The sequence below is a fragment of the Heterocephalus glaber genome, unplaced genomic scaffold (genome assembly GCF_053883595.1).
Source record: "Heterocephalus glaber isolate CG9 unplaced genomic scaffold, H.glaber_assembly_v1.0 deba00001608, whole genome shotgun sequence".
NCBI classification, from domain to species: domain Eukaryota; kingdom Metazoa; phylum Chordata; class Mammalia; order Rodentia; family Bathyergidae; genus Heterocephalus; species Heterocephalus glaber.
In genome coordinates, this window is record NW_028258379.1 from 2,378,911 (window position 1) to 2,400,147 (window position 21,237).

Sequence of the window (21,237 nt, forward strand, 5' to 3'; positions counted from 1 at the left end):
CTTTCAAGTTGACAGTAGCCCCAGGGCTGTGAATTGTAGGTTCCATGCAAGGTAGGAGTCTCTGAAAGGACAGGAGAATGAAGCAAATGAGCCCTTCTCTGATAGTTGTGTGGCAGAGGAGAAAGTGCTGGATTCTGTGTTTTATGTGAGCGTCAGGCTCAGGGGCTGTGGGTGGAGCTGAGACACGAGAGAATGAGTGAGACCAGGGGGTGGCATTCGCTTCCCCAGATCTGTAGGTTAGTCCAGGGTCTGGCTTTTTCAACATTCGACATGAAAAAGATGGTGTGTGTGCGTGTGCGTGCGTGCGTGCGTGCACACACACACACGCACACAGACACACACACACAAGCTAGAAGTGGATGAAATTCCTTTGGAAGGCCCTTATCTCTTTGATGCTTACTACCTGAGAAGCTCTTGCCAAAGATGATACTTCTGGGAGCCTAGGAGTGGCCACTTACCTACTGACCCAGTTCCAGTCATAATCGGGTGTTCAGGGCAATGGGAATCAGTGTGGTTTGCCAGTCACATCCATGCAAAGGCTGATTGGCTGGGTGGCAGAAACATGCAAGGTTGAGCTACTTGGCAAGGTGTACTTCTGGCTGGCTGTTCCACCTCAGTCTTCCTCAGCTCCCCTGCAGCTGGGCCTGCCCTTCGCCCCACCCTTAGCTAACCTGCTTCTGCTGCTGAGTCCTTCCTGTGGGGAAGACAGCACAGCCATTGCTCCCCGGAGCCCACCCCACTCAATTCTGCCTCTCTCCCTGCCAGCCGCGCTCAAGTGAGGGCCCAGCTGAGTCAGAGGGCCTGCTGTATTTATCTCCTCCTCCATCTGCCTTGTATTGGCCAGCCTGAGGAGTTAGTTATATTACTTACTGGTGGTAGGTTTTGTTTTGTGAATCTCGCCATTCCCCCTCCACCCTTAAGTTCATGTTCCTTGTTAGTAGAGGGAGATGTAGTTAATAAGTACAGAAGAATGTTTTCCTTCTCATCAAGGCATTATGTAAAATAGGACCCTAGAGGTAAATGTGGACTCTGCAGCGGATCCTGTGGTTCAATACCAGTTTCCCTGTGAGGTGACCTCCTTCGAGGCCTTCCCTGAAAAGGCTGTTAGTGACACTGAATGGATGGCGCTCAGGTTATGGGCCTTTACTCACAGGTCATTGCTCAGAAACCTCCCCCAGCCCCCTCAGGTATCAGATGTCACTGCTTCCTCCACTTTTCCTGCATAGTGTTGACCAGAATGTACAGATTGGCTTGTTTGTGTAACTGTTGGTGGTGGAATTTGTTATGTACCAGCCTTCTTATGGGTAGAACGGCATCAGTTTTGTTTCTGCTTCTCTCTGTCAGGTCCTAGCACGTCATCCAGCATCGGCTAACTGGGGACTTCATAAATGCTCCTGGGAGGGAGTGTGGACACCCGTTGATCTCAGAGATCCTTGCATCAAAACCTTTTACATTGTGCATCTTAGCGCAGGCACTTTTTAGTTGCGACTTACACAATTCCTTTTCTGGGCCATCTCACTTCCCACAGCACCTTATTCTGCCATTGGCACAGTGCCTAGGATTTTGCTTCAACAGCTGTTTTAAGAGTCCAGTTCACCTGTGAGCATCTCCGCAGGTGGAGTGGCCTCCTGCTTGCTTTACATTCTCACTTCTGAGGGACCAAGGGACTTCCTAACATGGAGGCTGTTCAGAGGCTGCCTTCACACTTCTCATTGCTGATTTATCTAAAGGGTTTTTGCTTTTCTTTGTTCTCTGCCCAGTTTTGAGAACTAAAGTGCCTGTTTGGTGTCCTTTCCTTTGTGTGCACAGATGAAGGCATTTGCTTTTGGGCTCAGGCTTCTATCTTCCTTTATGTGGGCATGAAGGAGAGCAGGACCTGAACCAGAGGTGCCTGAGGCCCTCCTATTTGTGATTGATGGGGAAAATCAAAGCTGTGTGGAATAACACGGATCCAGATGCCACCCTTCCCTGGAGGGACCCCTAGACCCGTCTTTGCTCCCTGACCCACTGTCAGGACTGTTCATGGAGTGCCCCCCCTGACAAGCACTCCTCCCTGGCCTCACTGGCTGAGCCTTGGGCTAACTACTACCCCATGTGTTTGCATCCAGGATCGCCTGTTTTTTGTGATGGAGTTTGTGAATGGAGGCGATCTGATGTTCCACATCCAGAAGTCCCGTCGTTTTGATGAACCACGAGCTCGTTTCTATGCTGCAGAGATCATCTCGGCGCTCATGTTCCTCCACGAGAAGGGAATCATCTACCGGTGAGTTTGGGTTACTGGTTCCCCCTCTTCTAACTCATCCCATCCTTCCATCTTTCAGGATAATCAGCTGAAGTCTTTTTGGAACTAAATTCACAAAGGTCTAAATGGCCTTTAGAATAAATGCATAACACAGTGACAAGCCCTGCCTCCAAAGTAAAACTTGCCCTATTAGGTATTCATAGAATAGACTGAGAGGCTCAGAAGATATACACAGTCGATTCCACCAGGGTTTGCTAAAGGCTTATTGTAGCCAGGCCCTGCAAGGCACTGAACACATTATTGTGATCTTTTTTCCGTTTTAACGTTTGGAATGTTTTGGTTAACATGGATCCATTCCATTTTAAGGACCCAAGCTTAGATTGAACCCAGGCTTAGATTAACAGTGTGGTAACTGCTGCTTTGCATTGCTGTGATCGTGGTCTGATGGGATGGGCCTGCCGCTGACCACAGAAGCAGTGACTACTTGATTATATTTCTCACTTGCAAATAGTATTTGATTCCATTTCATGATGCTCAGTCTTTGATCATGGCACACCATAACTTTAACATACTCAGGTGTGATTAATGTTAGAACTCGGTGAATATCAAATGAAACTGTAGTCAGAGAAAAGGTTGAGGAGGGTGAGAGGGTAATGATGAATGTCAGACAGTTTTTATTCTTAAAGTTTTCTCTTTTCATGTTGTCAATAACTTTCTACTTTTTTCTTTTTCAATACACAGTGCTTCACACTAAGCTACACACCTAACCCTTTTTAAAATTTTTTATTGCGAGACAGGGTCTTGCTAAGTTGCTCAAGCTGGGCTCAAACTTGCAATCCTTCTGCCTCAGCCTCTCAAGAGCGCAGGGATTAAGCATGAACTACCAAACCTGACTGTCTTTCTGTTCTCTAAATCACACTATGATGCAATTGCCAATACACTGGGTTTTTTTTCTCTTGTGATGCAATCGTTTTCTTTTGACACAAATTCTTTTACATTTACATTTGCTACAGTGAATAATTCTGGATTAAAATTTGCTATTGGTTAGCCTTGCTAAATGCTGTTCCTTTTATGAGCTCACAGCAATGTTGACATCATTATCAAAGATAATAAGAGAGCTTTAGAAACTGAATATTCTTAAATACTGTGCAGGTCAGTGTAGGAAGGGAGTAAGTAGTGAAACTCGTAAAGATGATGCCAGAAAAAAATGAGAAAACTTAAGGAAGTGTAACAGGCACCCCACAAAGCAGAGCCCCCTGAACCTTAGCTAGATGTAGCCCAGTGATCACAGACCAAGCCTGTGAGTACAGCAGGGTACAGAGTTGGGAGCCAAGCCTGGAAAGCTGCAGGGAAAGCATCTGCTTGCAGGTCAGTAGTAGTTGTCTCCCTGAGTCAAGGGGCTGCCACAGGTGACTTCCAGGAGTCTGTGAGTTGAGTTTTCTTGCGCAGGCTGTGGTGTTCTGGAGGTTCTGTTGTAGGCTTTTTCCTCTCTCCACTCTCTACCCAGCATGTGATTTGTGGTGGAGTTGAGTTAAAGTCCTTGCCCATAGTGGGGGTCTGCTCGGGGCAGTGAGTGCACTATGCGTTCACCTCTCCCTGGCTTATCCATTCCTCTCTGCTCTAGTCACCCAAAAGAGAGCTGCTCCACATTAAATTTTTAAGAACAATGACTTCCCTACTTGATGGTGACTTCTGTTGTAAATCAACATAATAATATTATCAACAACAGGCGCTAAACTGCACTTATTACAGTACCAGCATGTGCCTCTTTTTCTCTCACTCCTCCTAACAGTGTTGTTATATAACAACATTATTCACTTTGTTTGGATGGATAATTAAGGCTTAGAAAGGCTTCATTAATAACCAGGCTGCTAGCTGGAAGTGCTGCCAGAATTCAAGTCATATTTTTAACCACTGAGATACCCTGGCTTCTCGGGAGAGACTTGAAGATGGAGAGCACCACAGGAGAGCTGGCTTCTTAGTCCCCTCTCAGGGAAAGGACAACTTGAACTCAGAAAATGAGGCAGAGTCGGAGCAACAGTAAGGCCTGACTCAGGTTTTCTTGAGTGCTTGGGGTTTTATGTAAGCACCATACTCATCTGGTACAAGGCAGCAAGCTTGCTTTCCCCCATGTGTGTCCCTGTGTGTTTGTTTTGTGATACAGAGAGGGTGGATGCTGCGGCTGCTGTCCTTTCTGGTGAAGCAGTATCAGGTCATGTCTTGAAGTTTTATTTCAATTCGTGGTGTCTGTGGTTCAATTCTGAGAAACGATTTTAATTTACTCTTGAACTTGAATCCCATGTTCAGGCTTCAACTGATATGGCTGACTTTGAAGTGAGCACATTTAATTAGGATAGATTCAAATGTTATTTTGCTCTTGTGGATTTATTACACAGGATAATTTAATTCCATTCAGACTTCTGGCTGGGAACAGAATCTTAAGGTTAGGCTTTGAAAGCCAAGTCCCTGGAATTCACACACAGTCAAGGGCACATTTGGGTCACAGAGGGTGTAAATTTGATTCAGGAGCCCAGAAGCATCAGAAAGCCTCATGTATCGTGCAAGAGCCAGGACACCTTTTATTAGAGTTAAAATGATCTATCCAGAAGATTCTCTGACCTGTCCAGTTAGAGTTGGATTTTTTTCCCCCTTGAGGAGCGGTGGTAATTTATTTTCCAGCAAGTTGCAAAGATGGTACCATCTGTAAGTTCTTGTTAAATAGGACCTTAGAAGGTAGAGCCTGAGGCTCCTCCCAACATGTCCTTCTTGTCTCTTCAGCTGACTGAGCCTGTGTGGGAGGAGGCAGGCCAGCCACACCTGTGTGCCTTTTAGCTTGTGTTGTGACCCTGCCTCTCCGATGCATTCACTTGCATTTTGTAGAGGAACAGAAGCCCAGACCCCAGGAGATACAGCAAAAGGCTCTGGCTCCTGCTTTGGCTGGAAATTCTGGAGACCACCACAGCCAGAGATCAAGGAGAGCAGGCTGGAAACTAGGCAGTCAAGGAGTTGGGTTGGGCCAGGGAATGAGCCTGTCTATCACTGTGTCCTGGGCTCGTGGGCTGACTGGGAGCCCAGACGGTGTTCATGAATACTTGCCACGTGGCATATAGTTTTTTCCTCAGAATTGAGCCCTACAGAAAAGCTGAGGAAATGCAGGGGCATGCAGCTCACTTTTCAGCATCACTGGCCCCATTTTGTATCGCATTATAGCTTGTATTAAAGAATTCACTCATCACCAACATTTTAATTTCAGACTCCTAAGCCAGCCAGCGCACATTTGATTTGCTGTCTCTGATGAAGCATGGAATGTATCTAAAATACGTTGGGTACAGAAGTGCTCATAGGCAAGCACAGTTTAAATTTTGCTTCCCGCTTCCCATGTACACTGAGTTCTTGAACACACTTTCCAGCATGTGCCACTTGGTGCCTTGCGTGTGTGGTCATCACGATCCATGCACCTACTGTGTTATTGCACTATTCTGTTTTCCAGATGTAGAACCAGCCCAGAGAGCAGGAGTCGCTCCACAGAGGCTGACTGCCAGGCATGACACATTGTATTCTACGCTTATGCTTAAGGAGTACATTAACTTTTAGAGAAAATCACCCTTGATTTCCTCTCCAACTGAGAGGAATCTCTATCTCCTCTTCTCTGCCCTCCCTTTCCCTCGCCTCTTCTGTCCTCCCCTCTCCTCCTCTTCTGCTGCTTCTACTTCTGCTGCGCTTCTTCTTCCTCCTCCTCCCCCCACCCCCGAAGAATGAAACATCCCCCCAAGAAACATTCTGTTAACCTAGGCTCTGAAGACACTGGTTGGAATTGTTTTGTGAATACACCCGTCTCTGACATCATCTACCTTCTATTTCTCAAGGGTGGCATGAAGGCCCACGGGTGCCTCCAGGACTCCAGAAACCTATACGATGTGGACTTAGCTGGGAATAGCTTTGCCAGATGTTTCCCTGGTGAGGTCGCTTCTGTGAACATGGCTTCCTTGGCTAAGGATTCACAAGGGATCTGTTTCCCAGTCACCATGTCGGCTCAGCGATAGAGGTGACATCCCCAAGTTAGGACTCTGCATTTCTGCCCTTCTGGAGAGCTGCAGTGACACCTCTTATCCCCAGTCCCCAGGACTTCCCTTATTCCTCAGTGTTTCTTAGCAGACTTTCACGCTCCCCAAGTAGCTCTCATTTGAACCTGGAATTTGAAATCTTACTGTTGCCTCCCCTAGTTACAACTCAGTCCTTTATTTATGTTTCTTCTATTCATACTAGTGAGAATATTTTTCTTTTTAGATCAAGATGATAGTCAAATCTAGTGGCTCTGTTTTTCCTTTGTCATCTAATAACATCATCCTTCTGTTCCAAGAAGTAGGTTACTCTTTCTTGATCTGCCTGCTGTAAAGACAGCTACAAATTGCCATTTGTTATTTTTATAGTCCTTCTTTATTCAGAATGTGCCAGTCACGAGACAGTGCAGAACATGAGTAACTTTCATGTCAGAGTTTTGGCTGTGAGCCCTCCCCCAGCATGGGTACCAGAACTCGGAACTTTCTAGTCGCATTCCCTTCTCTTCCTGTCATGCTTTGCTGTGCCAAGGAGTGGCCTCATATTCAGTAATCACTTTTCTGTCACCAGAAAGTAACCACCATCCTAGACTTCTTTTTTAAGATGTGACGGAGAGGGCCGGGGATTTAGCTCAGTGGCACTGCGCCTGCCTCGCAAGCGCAAGGTCCAGAGTTCAATCCCTGGGACCAAAAAAAAAAAAAGAATGTGACAGAGAGCTCAGAGATTTCCAGCTTAAGAGTAGTTTGACATTTCCCCCAAATGCAGTCTCCTGTCCTGCAGGGAAACTCTCAGCCTTTTATGTTTCCACATGCAGTCCTTACAGACCATTTAATAGGGACTCACTGACCACCAACTCCCTGCCGAGGACACGGGGAGTAAAAGCAAAAATACTTATGGTGGAGTCTGGCCTGGTGAGGGAGACAGTAGCAGTCAGGTGCCCACACTGGTAAAAATTTCAGCTGCGGCCTGTACTATGAAGAAGAGAAATGCAATGCCATGACAGAGACCTCTCTCACAGAGTTCCATTGATCAGGGAAAGATGGACGCTTTTCCTAAGGAAGCAACACCTGGGCTGAGGTTGCTAGTGAGGAGGAATAGAGAGCATCCAAGACAGAAGGGATGGCAAATGCACATCCCTGTGGCCAAAAGAAGCACAGCAAGTTCAAGGGCTTTTAGAGGCAGCTGGTATGGCTGGATTCTGGGAGGCCCGCCTTCCCGCAGTTGGCATCTCATTATCTTAGTGTTTTCACAGTCATCTGATGACCTCGGGGCTTTATTAGATGATCCTTGAAAATAAGTTAATTAAAAGCTGGATAAGGCTGGTGCTGTTGCCAGTCCCTGGAAGAGCCATCCATTCATGGTGAGCTCCTCGTGTCCGAGTCCATGTGCTCATGTTCAGCAACAGAAAATCAGAGCCCAGCAAAACCTCCTAGGGCCAAGTGCTCTTTAACAGACGAGGGAATTCAGGTCTGAAACACCCAACCAGTAAATTGCTTCCTGAAGATGTTCTCTTAGGATGGTTCATCTGCAATTTGTTGTCTATCTCCAGGGGAAAAAAAATGTGTTCAGAAAATTTTCTTTTACTCATCCACTTACTGCTGATTTGAAGAGTTAATCAGACATTTGAGGATGATCATCTCTGTTGACTCCATTTTAGTGAGGAAGAGCCAGTTGAGATCCGAATATATTGACTGAGCTGCCACTCTGTTCCAGGGATTGTGTTGGTATAATACAAACCAAGCAGATATGCCTTCTGCTTTTTGAGGCCCTTTCTGTGGGGTGAGATGGATGGCCCATCCACAGCTAATGGCAGGCTGGCTCTAAAATTGCAGTAAGCCCAGAGCATATGGGGAACACAGAGAATGGCCTCTCAGTGTGAGATGTTTAGGCAAATTTCCTGGAGGATGTGGCAGCTGAGCTGAATGTGAGGCGTTGAAAGCTGAACAAAGGTAAGGAGGGTGTTTAGATGGAGGAGTAAGATTGAACAATTGGAACAGTGTGAGCTGGCTGGGGATTTAGCTCAGTGGTGCTGGTGCCTGCCTCCCAAGCGCAAAGTCCCGAGTTCTATCCCCGGAACCAAAAAAAAAAAAGAAAAAGAAAAGTGTGAGCATTCCTGGTGACCCCATGGGTAAAGTGGAAAACTACAAAACTGTTGGTAGTACTAGACTTTATAAATATCAAGGTTCCAGGCTGGAGAGGGCAGTGGAAGCGAAGCTGTGAATGGTTACTATTCCTAAGACAATTGCATTCTGTGTCACTTAGGATTTGCCACCATTGCCTATCACAGGAGATGTAAAAATGACAGTGGATCACCGCAGATAGAAACAATTGTCTCCTGTAAGAAGTCTGGAAGCAGGCAGTTCAGCCCTCCCATGAAAGCTCTAGGGAATCATCTGGGACCTAGATTTGTGTAATTTTTATTCTACTACCTTCCCGGTTACCTCCTGGTCTAAGACGGTTGGTCTGAATTCCAGTTTCAGGCAGTGAGAAAGGCCAAAGGATATTCCTGCCAAATCAGTCAGCTTCCTTTAAGGGACTTCCTGAAATTTTACGTAATACGTACTATAGAATTGGCCAAACTTGGTCATATGGGTTATGTGGCTGCAGTGAAAGTGAGGAAATACAGTACTGTGGGTGACTGTGCTCCGTCTAAAAGTCAGGGTTCTGTTATTATTAAGAAATGGGAGAGAAGTTATGCAATAGAAAATTCATGGTGTCAGACAAAGATTCCCTGCTAGGGAGTTTGAGCTTCATGTAGCTGGTAAAGGAAGCTGTGAAGGCTTGTCAGCAGACTTGTGCCCTAAGTGGATTTGCATTGTATGTGTAGGAGAAGTAGCAGCACATAGGAACATATGGGCATGTGGTAGGTGCAGCCAGGGGTTCAACTGGAGGCCAATGCAGTATCCCAGCTAAGAAGATAATGAGGACTCGAGCTAGGATGGTGAGACGGGGCTAAGAGAAAGCCTAAGTGTAGGAGATAGTAGTAAGTAGAATAGACAGAACTACTGACTGAGTGAAAGACAGACCAGGAGCATTCCAGGTGATTATCTGGAAAGTTGAAAAGATGGTGATACCATTGTCTAGAAGAAATCATGAGCAGATACGGGCTGAAGAAGATGAGGAGTTTTAGAAATATTTTATGCCAGGTACCCAAGACAGTCTAGTGGAGATGCCCATTGTGCTGTGAGTTTCAATCTGAAACCTAAGAAAGAAGATGGGCTAGAATTAAATATTTGGAAGTCACCAGGACATGGCTGTTAGTTCAGTTCATGAGAGAAGGTGGGATCACCCACAGGTACCTTAAATGAAACAGGGAGCCAAGAACAGAATCCTGAAGAACCAGGCCCTAGTAGAAATTTGCCTACATTTGGCTCTAAGATTTAAAAAGGATTGATACAGTGCATCATTTGCCGTAAGTGTCCCCAAAATGAAATTCCAAGGAAAATATAATGTCATAAAAGAGTAAAAAAAGATCACATACTTGAAAGTAAGTTTGAGAGACAAGAAATTTTCTTTCTACTAAAAGAATGCTGCATATGGGTTTCAGAGGACCTGAGAGCTGGTTCTGGGGATGGGGCAGGTCAGTGAAAACTCTGAAACCCCCCATCTGTGCAATGGGGTTACCACTGATAAAGCACCCTGGAGGGTGTGAGCAAAGCTGAAATCAGGTGGAGGTGGAAATGTGCAAGCTCTGTGAGAGATGTCAGGTCAAGAGAAGAGATTCTTCTTTGCATAAATGCTATCAGCTGATCTAGGTTTTCCTTGTAGTAGGCTTGAACTGAGATTATTTAACTTTGAGATGCTATCTTTGGGATGAGGAATTCTTCAGAGAAATTTGAGTTTTAGCTTACAAAGTTCAGTCCTTTGAAAGCCAGTCTCTTTATAGATATGTGCTTCTTGTTCAAGCCAAATCATTTTTTACATTGCAGCAACGTTTTAAAATTATAAGTGATTGATATACTTACATGTATTTAGCATAAATTCTTGAGATAGTTTTCTTAAGAAGCCTTGGAGCATATCAGACAGCTTGTGAAACTTGAAGATTTTACTTTTGTAGTCCATTTAAATTACAACTATCTGTAATTTTATTTTATTTTTAAATATTTTTTGTCTGTAATGTTAGAAGAAAGCAGTTGAACTCATGATGAGTTTGCTTGTTTTAGTATTGAAAAAGATTTTTGGTGTTTTATTTGAGGGAAGAGTCAAGAGTTTTTTTAGACCATTGGTGAATATCCTGGAGACTTAATTCCAATAATGAAATTTCTCAAAGGACTCAGCTTAATAAAGGAAAAAACGTAAACCTGGGAACACTGTGAATGTTTTTTTGTACCTCATGTATTAAATCAGAATCCTGAGGCTAGTGTGCCTTGTTAGTGTTTGGCCTTTTGCATTAATAAAGGCCATGGTTGTTTGGAGGTAATTGATAAATGTGTTAATGAATTTCACTGGGTAATAACATCAGATCACCAGTTTTACTCTTCATCTCACCAAATTGGACAGACAACCGGTTTCTTCATTACACAATCTTTGATTTATTTGCTAAGCAATAAAAGTGCAGTCAGTTGTGCTTTACGTATTAGTCAGACACCACTATATGTCAAAAGTGATTGAATTGTACAGTTCGGTGACTGTTTATGAGATACCCACCCAACACTGACCTTTATGTCAGACTCCTGAGTAATAAAAGGAGAATAAAGATGGCCTTGCCCTAAGCTTAAGGTGCTTGTTCTCTCTTTTAGCAAATATTTGTTGACTACTGTGTACCAGGGCTGCTGTAAGCTCTGGAAAAATACAGAAAATAAAAGAGACAAGACTCCTTGCACTCAGGAAACTTCAATTTTAGAACAAGTAGTCATATTTTCTTAAAAAAAATAAGTATATTAAAGAAATCTTGATAGGGAGAAAATAAAATTGGGGGTATATTATTTTATGTAGAAGATTTAGAGTTTCCCTGACCACAGAAATTTGGGCAGATAAGCAGAGACCCAAGGACACAGGAAGGGCCCTGTGAACACAGGTGCATTCTTGGGATGGGTGTGAGCTCAGAATGCTCGGGAGGAGCCAGGAGCCATGGGCTGGAACAAGGTGGACTAAGCAGCAGGGTGGAAGGATGACTGAGTTCTCCTGCTTTGATTCCATAATATCAAGTCCTAACTATTAGGTCTTCAGCAATATGTCTTATAAAGATAAATGCTCCTGTAAGGAGTTTTTATCTATTTAATTTTTATTTCACTAAAGTAAATGGTTTTCTCAGTATTTTACAGGTAGGGACTCTTGAGGCTGTGGGCAGTGAAGTAAGTTGCTCAGGGTCACACAGCCTGGAGTGGAGCTCTGTGACCCCACCTCAGTGATACCCTTTGAACCCCTGGGGGTGCCGAGTCCCCCCAAACTGCTGGCCTTTGCACGTGCATTTCCCTTTGTCTGCAAAGCCTTCCCCCTCTAAACCTTGCCATCTCAGCTTAGTTGTCACCTCTTCTGAGAAGCTTTTCCTGGGCTCCAAACTCTTGCTAGGTTAGGTGCCCCCACATGTCCCTCAATATTCTGTCCTACCCTCCCTTGGCACTTTTAAGGGACTGTGACCCTCAGCACTGGCCACTTCTCGAGGACAAGACCTGTGGCTACCTTGCCCCAGCACTGAGTGCAGCAGCAGGACGTCAGGTGTTTGGAAGTGTTCTTGGAGTTGACTCTATGCTGCTTCCTGTTTTAAGATGACAGGTCAAGACTGAGAATATAGTAAGAATGCCACCATTTGCGGTGCAGCACTATGTGCCAGGCTCGGCTTTAAGCTCTCCATTTAAGTAACCGCATCTGCTCCTCTCGACGCCCCCAGAGATGACCTTCAGGAAGAACAGCCCACTCTTGGGCTTATCCTGGTCCAAACCCATGATTTTCGAAGCCAGTGTTTTGTTTTGTTTTGTTTTGCTTTAAATAAAGCCTTCCAATCTACTGAAAGGAATGTTCGTACATCATACTACAGTAAGTCCCGGCCTATGAACATTAAGAGTCTCCGACTTTCACATGTGTACTGTATAAGACTCATTTTATCGGATTACAAATGAATCTGACTTTGGAACATTCTCCCAGAACGGAACTCATTCATAAGTCAGGGACTTACTGTAGTTTTGCAAATTTTAATCCTAATTCTATAATAATTTTTAAATTTTGGATTTTTACTGTGATGGTAATGTAAATAATTCTTTCACCTACTATAAAGATAATTTTTTTGCTTGCAGTTTTAAGTTATTCATAGGAAAAGATTTGTCCATCACTGTTTCTTCAACCATTCTTGAAAAAGGAGCCATGCACTTCGTGAGTTTGAGAAGCAGCAAGGGTTCTGCCACGATTCCTCTGTCACACAATGACACAGGTCCATGGCATTTGTAGCAAATTTGTGTACTGTTTTTCTTAACGCAGTGCTGACCTCTTCCAGTTTCATTGGCTCTGTCTGCTGTGTTTGGGGGATTTCAGCAGTGATCTAGTTCCATTTATATATTTCCTGCTGAAAGTAGGGTTATCTATAAACTGGGCATTGCTTAAATCTGCCATGTGCGTTCTGGACATGGGATTGTGGTAGAAAGCTTGATGACTCCCATTTTCTACAGTTATGTATAAGTCACCAAATAATAGCAGTACTCTAAAGTTATTGAAGAGGCTGTATCTTCAAACTAGGCTGTGCAAAAATATCGTGCTCAGAAACATACACATAGAGAGTGAATTTATTGGGCATATGTTCATTAATAAGAGCAAAGGTTTTTCCAGTGTGTTTTTTATTTTAAAATAAAACATTTTTATCTAATTACAAAAATAATCCATAGTAATTGTTGACACTTAAAGTTTAAAAAATTAAAATGAAGTAATCTATCATGCTACCACTAAAAATGATTTTTCTTTAAAAATATCTCCTTAAAGTATTTTAATGTTTCATTTAGTTTTTTTAAATTGAAGGCAAATTATATGTAGTCATGTGCTGTGTTACAGTGCCATGGTCTGCACCGAACTGTATATACAATGGTAATCCCATAAGATGGTGTGAGATTATATCACACAATGACATAGCCGTCTTCGTTCATGAAAGAACAGTCTGTGATATGGACACAGTAATGAAGTTGATTAACAATGGATTTCTCAGAATTTACCCACATCGTTATGTAACACATGACTTTACATATACTTTATACTCTGATTTTTTTCTTCATATACCATGACCATTTTGCCTTATCATAAAAGTTATTTGCATCATCTCTTAATCCTAACAGTGAGTGCTGCAGAGTACTGTGTCGTATGAACTTCAGTACAGGTAAATACTATTATGATTATGATTATTATTATCATTATTTTGGTACTGGGGATCCAACTCAGCACCTTGCGTTTGTGAGGCAGGTGTGGTGCCGCTGAGCTGAACCCTCGGCCTGTGACTTACTGTTATTAATAATGACACGTTTATACCCTTGCACATATCTATTTGGGTCCGTCTTTGCTGTTTGCCTGGAGGTACTGCTGCTGAGTCAAAGGCGCACATGGTGATAGAACCGCTGGGGCTGGCTTCATGGGTAAAAGGGAGGGCTTCAGAGGTGGGTGGACCTGGGCTCCAGCGTTGGCCTTGCCACTCCCCAGGTGTGAGGTCTTGAACAAGTTACTTAGCCTCATTAAACCTCACGATCTTCATGGATAAAGTGGAGATTCTAGAAATGCCCACCCAAGGGTAGTTTTGAGAATGAAAGGGAAGGTGCCTGTGAAGCCTTTCATCTGGGGTTGGGTATGTGGTGCATGCCCAGTAAGGTAGTAATGTTCCCGTTTGACCATTCAGTTGGTGCTGCTGTTGGAAGAAGCAACAAAGTGTACATGTTCCAGTGCTAGTGGCATTATTCTTCCAGTCCAGTTCTCCCCATAGATCTTGAGAGCAGAGTTTGATCATTTTGACATATGTACACAACTGTGTAGTCAGCACTGCAGATAATGTATCGGACATTTCCATCACCCTGGAAAGTTCCTAGTGTTCCTTTCAGTTACTCCCTAGACACCCTCACAGACACCCAGTGATTCTTCCTGACCGGATAGGATGTGCGTGTCCACATTGAAACTGTAGAGGCTCCCGAAAGTAAAATCGTGTTGCAGCAGTATTCTTGGGAGTGTAACAGGATGGAGCTCTTTGGATGAACTGTGTGGGTAACGGTGACTGTGGGCAGAAGCAGCCACCCCACAGAAGACTCCTGCTCTCAGTGAGCCACCGTCTACAGGGGTAGCAGTTCTGGGAGGATAAGCACCGGCCTAGCCAAGGTGTGAGTCTGAATGTGTGGGACAGTGTAGGTGGTTTCTACTTTACTTTTAACACTTTTCAAATGTACCACATTGAATAAATGTTATTTTAATACATAAAAATACTATTTCAGAAAGGGATTTCATGAATGTGATGTTGTCTTTTTCAACATGATAATGTCAAAAATAGGGAACCTACTTCTGTAATAGTCAAGTTGTTTCAAGCCCTGACCTCCAGGCTCTGACTGCTCCCTGTCCGTGAATTCTGGTTCTATAGAAATCCCAAAGTCATTGTCTTAGTACCCCAGGCTGCCATAGCATGTACCATAATCCAGGTGCCCTAAACAACAGAACGCTATTTCCTCTCTTCTGGGGGCTGGAATTAGATCAGATGCTGGCTGATTTGATTCCTGATGAGCACTCCCTTCCTGCTTATAGGCTCCCTTTTCTCTGTGTCCTTACATGGTGACCAGGTCAGGAGCACAAGCTCTCTGGTGACTCTTCTTATAAGGATACAAATCCCATCATTGGGGACCCCGCCTCATGACCTCATTTAACTGTAATCTCCCAAAGGCCCCACCTCCAAATACCATTACTTCAGGAGTTAGGGCTTCAACTTTTGAACTTTGGTGAGATGCAAGCATTGAGTCCATAGCAGGCATCCATTCATACATCTGTTCAGTCATTTCATGTTTTCTATTACTTTCAGCAAGGTGCTTTGCAGTAGCTCAGCTTGATGGCACGGAGTCTCACCTGGGTTTGGTTTCAGTTTGAGGACAGCGCCCGACTGACACAGGAGGACAGTTGAGGGGTAGCCATTCTTTTGGCTCATTGAACCAGGTGTGTTAGTCTCAGAGCGAGGTTTTTAAGGTGCATTGAGACCAAATCTCTCTCCTGTTATCCCACTACCTATTTCTGGCTGGAGAAACAGCAGAGCAGAATGCAGTAGTGTAGTTTATCCTTTGATAAGTTGTCTGCAGCATGTGCTTGAAAGTGGAGTTTATTTTTTCCTACTGTATGCAAATGTCAGATTCTCTTTCCAGTCAACTTGCTAAGTAAAAATACAAATTGATGTAAGGACCCCATTACCATTTGGCAAAAATGCTCATGCGTGGTGAATTTCTGGATTCAGTTGTAAAGGGAGGTTAGTCCTTGGCAGTTTGGTTCCAGAGGTGGGCGGGTGATACCGACCATGGGAAAGGGGCTGTTTGGCCGCCCGGCCTTTCGTCTCTCTTTCCTGCTTGGCCCAGCCTCCAGAGTCCCCATCCAAACCTGCCTTTCACTGCAGAGTCTCTGTTCTAGAACATTCTTGGCACCTGCATCAAAATTTCCTTTGTTCCACTGATGAAGTTCTAGGGTCTTGAGGTTGGAAGAATTCAAAATTACATACCTTCCTCCTTCAATGGATGAATATTTAACATCCTGCTAAGTGGGCATTTTTTTCTACACTCAAAAAAAAAGAAACTTATTTCCTCCACTTTTAGCCATCTGTGATGCTAGAAATTTTTTATTTATGTTGTCTCAAACAGTTTCTTTCAGCAGCTTCCATTTACTGGTTGTGAGGCTCCTTTAAGGAGTAAACTGAAAAAAAATGCAGTTCTTCTACAGGAAGGCTTCTCACACTGCTGAAGGAAATGGAGTTTATCTGAAAAGGGAAGACGTGCTATCAGCATGCCATTGCTCCTCCTGATGGTCCCTTTACAGTCCCTGATTTCTGAGCAGTCATGAGTCACCCAGGTTGTTATGTATCATCCACGGACCTATGGATAGATAGTCCATTCATTTATTACAGTCTTTTTTTATAAATTAACTGTGACTTAACTAGCAGTTGGTTAACTAAACTGATACAAATTGTAGTGTTAATAGTTCATGTTACACTTGGTGTTTAATTGCATGTTGTTGATGCTGAAGCTGGAGTAGAAGGCATGGTGAGATGTTAATTGTTGGTGTGATCGCCTCAAAACAGGGTGTTCAGAGGACCTGTGTGTGTGTGTGTGTGTGTGTGTATCTCAGGGGATTTTAATTCCTGTCTGTATTTGTGAGTGACATGAAAACAGAGTAAGTGGTCACAAATCCCAAGACCAAGGATCTCTGTGCCCCTCAACTTCTGGTACAGGGCATAGCAATGTTTTTACTTCTCTTTATTTCTATTTTATTTCTAACACAGGGCCAACACTTGCCAAGAGAAATTCATTTGTGGGGAGATAAGTGACAGGAAGTTGGGTAGAAAAGGGGCATCTTTTTGGACTGAGAGCAATGTCATTTTAATTTAATTTAATGCTAAAATGTAAGTCAATGCGTACACATAACAAAAAAAGGACAGGTTTTAGCCACTTTTAAATGCTTACAGTGAAAGCTAAAACCTCCTGAAACACGTGTCCCAAGCCTCTCAACCCTTCTTTCCTGGGCAGGTTCTTGCTTGTCTCCCCAGATACGAGCTGTGCATAATACATGCTCTAGGCTTAATGTATTTACTGTTGAAAGACGAGTGATGGTATATTACCTACGTGAACAACAGAGCTTTGCTTCAGTCTTTAGAGAGATGAGATCTAACCCCTTAAGGAAAGATAGTAGGTAAGCCACTTCTTCTTTCCTCAGAAGGGCCAAGGAGGTGAGGGTCAAGCACTGTAAGAATTCTGTCATCCCTTGTTGACAAACTATGGGGTTTTTTTGCAGCTCATGCAGCAAGTTTATAAAAGCTTATTGCAGTGACATAGCTACAAAGAAAAATTTCTCCCGGTGCTACAGTACAGCAGTTGCATCCTTAAAATTTCTAACTGGATTGAAGACTGGCAGCCTGTACTGCCGCTGTGGTTGTGCAGCTCCTCATGTCATCAGAAGTGGCTTGCTCATTCACCTGAGTGTTTTCAAATGCCTCTGTAAGGCCAGGGATCAAATACTGCTGGGGTTGGGGGGATCAAAAGCTAGCGTCTGTCCTTTGAGGACACATGGGGTCAGCATCACCAGCCCCAAGTTTTGCAAATGAAGCAAGAGAGGGTATGGAATCTTAGTGTAACCTAGCAGTAAAAGTCTTGCCTCTACCAGGGGAGGATTTTAATGCTCCTTTGACAAAGACATGGGACTGAGCGATAGAAGGAAGGAAACAGGTGATGCTGGATCATGAAATTCTCCCTGTAAGGAGCAGATCTGGTCATCTTCAGCCTTTCCTGAAAGACCTCTTGTCTCTTGTATTGATTCTTCGAGAAGGAAAGAAAGAAGAGAGGAAGGCCTTTTTTAACTCCCACAGGAAGGGTGGAATTGAGGGCACACTGTGGCAGTGAAATTAACTTTTAAAAGCTAGCAAAATGTTGACGCTAGCAAAATGTTGACAAAAGCAAAATGAAAATCTGGACACTGTGGGACTCTCCACTTTGCTGAGCACCAGGGAGGGGTGCACAGTGTTGGCCTAAGGAACACTGAAGTACTGTGTCCTCTTCTGCAGACAGACAGGTTCCTACACACCTGCGGCTGTGTCTGAGCTTCCTTGTGACTGATTTATGTTCATGCTACTGAATTTTTTCCTCATAAGAATCTGATTGAGTAATTCACAAGGTTAAAAAAAATAACAAAAAGAGAAGTTAAAAAAAAAAAGCTATTCAAGGTCCGCCACCTAGACCAGGGAGGGGGTCACAGACGGGAGGAATCTGTGGAGTTTTTGTTTCTTGTTGTACAAATTCTCAGGGTGTTCCGGGACCCTGAGTGCCCTTCTGTTTCACTGCCATGTAAGAAGTAAAACTCTGTTCTCCACAGCTTATTCCTGTAAAGCATGAAGTGTATATAATCACAGGCCGGGTTCCCAGCATTTCTTGGCATTTCAGCTTTGGCAGCAAGATTGGGAAAAACTGAAGTGTTTTATGGCCAGGGAGGCTGAGTGTAACGGCAGGGCTAGGGTGCTACCCAAGGAGGCAGTGTGTTCCAGAGTGCTTCGCCTCTCAGAGCAGCCCCCGTGCTGTGTTCAGAGCTGTATCTGTGGTATACATTTATATTCTGTCTTCATAAGAAGGAAGAAGGAGAGTCAAGGGCTTACTGTCACTTGATATGTTGTCCAGGAAGAGTGGCCCATGCTACATTTTGTGTTTTTGTTTTGTTTTAGGGGTTCTGGGAATGGAACTGAGGGCCTCACACATCCTAAGCAGATACAGTGGACCCTTGACTTATGAACTTGAGTTGTTTCCTAGGGCTGGTTGTAACTCAGGTTGGTCACTTGCCTTTAAAGTCTCTGTCCTGTATACACCGCCTGCCTCACAAGCGCAAGGTCCCAAGTTTGATCTCCGGTACCAAAAAACAAAGTCTCTCTGCTGTATAATTTTAGGCCACACCTTCTTCCAGGCAGATCTTAGTGTCCTTAGAGAGACATTGGCCCAGGACTTCTCAGTTAACCCCACACGGGAGAGGATCTTAGAATGTTCCCTCCAGAGCTCTTGAAGGGTTAAATCAGTATCTGAGACCATCTGGAGACACCAGTGGCTGGCTTTCGGGTCATAACTCAAGACTTTGTTCCTAAATGAAAACTGAAATTACTATCATAACCCAAGTTGTTTGTATGTCAGGCTGGTCCTAACTTGAGGACCCCCTGTATTCTATCATGGAGCCAAACCCTCACCTCTGCACTTCGTGTTCTGAGAACTGAAAACTTACCAGAAGCGCCATATACTTTACTTAGGGTTAAGCTCTAAGATAAAAACTCTTATCAGAGTTCACGATGAGAAGAAGTCAGTAAGAACAAGCATGTTCCACAGAAGAGTTCAAGAAGTGGCTCTAACATTGGATAAGCTTAGGGGAACTCAGCTGGGGAAGAGGTAGGTTAGCCCCCATGTGGAGGGCTGCCCAGAGAGGTCCCAGTGTGCTCCTGGGACCCCTGAACACCTCCTTTCTCTCTCAGAGCCCCATATTGGGCAGGGCATTCAGGCTCAGCCTGTGAACAGGTGTCTGCATTCTGCTTCTTCCTCTGGGAGATCAGAGCCAAATGGAAAGGGCATTGTTACCATGGGAGAGGGGTCCTCGGTAGTAGAGGACTCCCCATCATTCTCTCACGGGCTGTTCTCCTCTAGTCTGTAAATTCGAAATTTAGTTATTAAACCATTAAAAAATATTTTTTCAGCATCAGTTTCTACCTTAGTTTCAAAAACATATTAGAGGAAATTGCCTTTCCTCTAAATCCTACATTTTATTTCCTTTACACGATACTTTAATGTGCAGTCATCCCCTAGGACTGTGGGCCATTGGCTCAGCCACCCCAAACCTGCCCCCACCAAGCTCAGGTGCCTTACAAAAAATGACATGGTATTTAAACACGACCAATTCGTGTACTCTCATGTACTTTAAATTATCTCTGTATTACTTAAAGTGCCCAGGACAATTAAATTTTACATAAATACTTGTAATACTATATTTTTAAATGAATGATAATAAGGAAAAAGTCTATACATATTCAGTACAGACATATTTTCACAAATACTTTTGATTTCTGCTTGGTTGAATCTATGGATGCAGAACCCATAGATATAGAAAAGGCTTACCTGTATTTACACGAGGTATAAATTTGTGTACAGTCATACTTTGAGTCTACCTTTATTTATCCATTCAGGCATCGATTTATTCATTCAATAAATCTTTATTGAGACCTATTTTGTGCCAGGGAATATAATAGTGACCCTGATAGCCCAGCTCTCTGCCTACAGGAAGCATGTATCCTAGTTTAAATATATAAAGAAGTTAAAGCAGTTGTCAGCTGTATGAAAAGAAATAAGTTTTTCATTTGTCGTTTTGCCTCTTAGAGCTGAAGAAAGTGAAGAGAGATCGGCAGAAACCTCCCTTTCCACTTCTTTCATTGCTAAATGGCTAACATGTTTCTTGGTCCATTTAGGCTATGACAGTACCATGGACTGGCTTGTTTATTTCTCACAGTTGTAGAGGGTGTGAAGTCTGAGATCAAGGCACCAACAGATCTGGTGTCTTGTGAGAGCCCGGTTCCTGGTGTGAAGGAAGCAGGCAGCAAGGGTGCTCCCTGGGGTCCCTTTTATAGGGGCACCCATGACATAATCACCTCCCAAACGTTCTCCCTCCAAATTGTCATCACATTGAGAATTAAGTTTCAACATAGGAATTTGGGGCACACCAGACATTCAATCTATACCCATATTTTATCTGGAGTCTCAAACTCAGACCTCCAGAGCAGGAACAGTGGGGGCCATCCAGTTGTATATTCTAACCACACAGAACTTACATAACTATACAACTAAGGTTCCATTTAAAAATAAAGACAAGGAGCCAAAAGCCAGAATAGCATGAAGTGCCCACAGTTCATTCTTGGCCTTGGCCCTAATCAGTTCACCTCCTCCACAGCCCTCAGTCTTGCTTGAGCTCCAGGTCAGTGCCTACTAGGCCAGGTGTAGTTCTACAGGTCAGTGGTTCCCCTTACAGGCCTCTCAGAGAAAATAAGGGGCAGCATTGCACTGGGGTTTTCTATCCAGAGTTTTTCCACTTCTCTTTGAAAACCTTGAGCTGTCTCTCTACAGTTTAGATGGCTGGAAAATGTGACTGCTTGGAGAAATGGCAGGAATGGTGTCCTTTCTCATGGAGCATCTGCATGTGGCTGTGGCGCTCCTGTGTGAGTGGTTTCCCTGCACTGCAAGCCAGGTCATGGATCATTGGGTCCTGGCGGTGCCCCAGCCCTAACT

General features: G+C 43.9%; 1 protein-coding gene across 2 annotated transcripts in view; it reads left to right on the forward strand.

Annotated features, from left to right (window-relative positions):
- Positions 1–21,237, forward strand: part of Prkch (protein kinase C eta) — a 209,799-nt gene that overhangs the window by 145,549 nt on the left and 43,013 nt on the right. For both annotated transcript variants that reach the window (XM_021247846.2, XM_004837435.3), the window contains exon 10: positions 2,109–2,263. In XM_021247846.2, the coding sequence (XP_021103505.1) occupies positions 2,109–2,263 (155 nt within the window). The remainder of the gene's footprint in view (positions 1–2,108; positions 2,264–21,237) is intronic.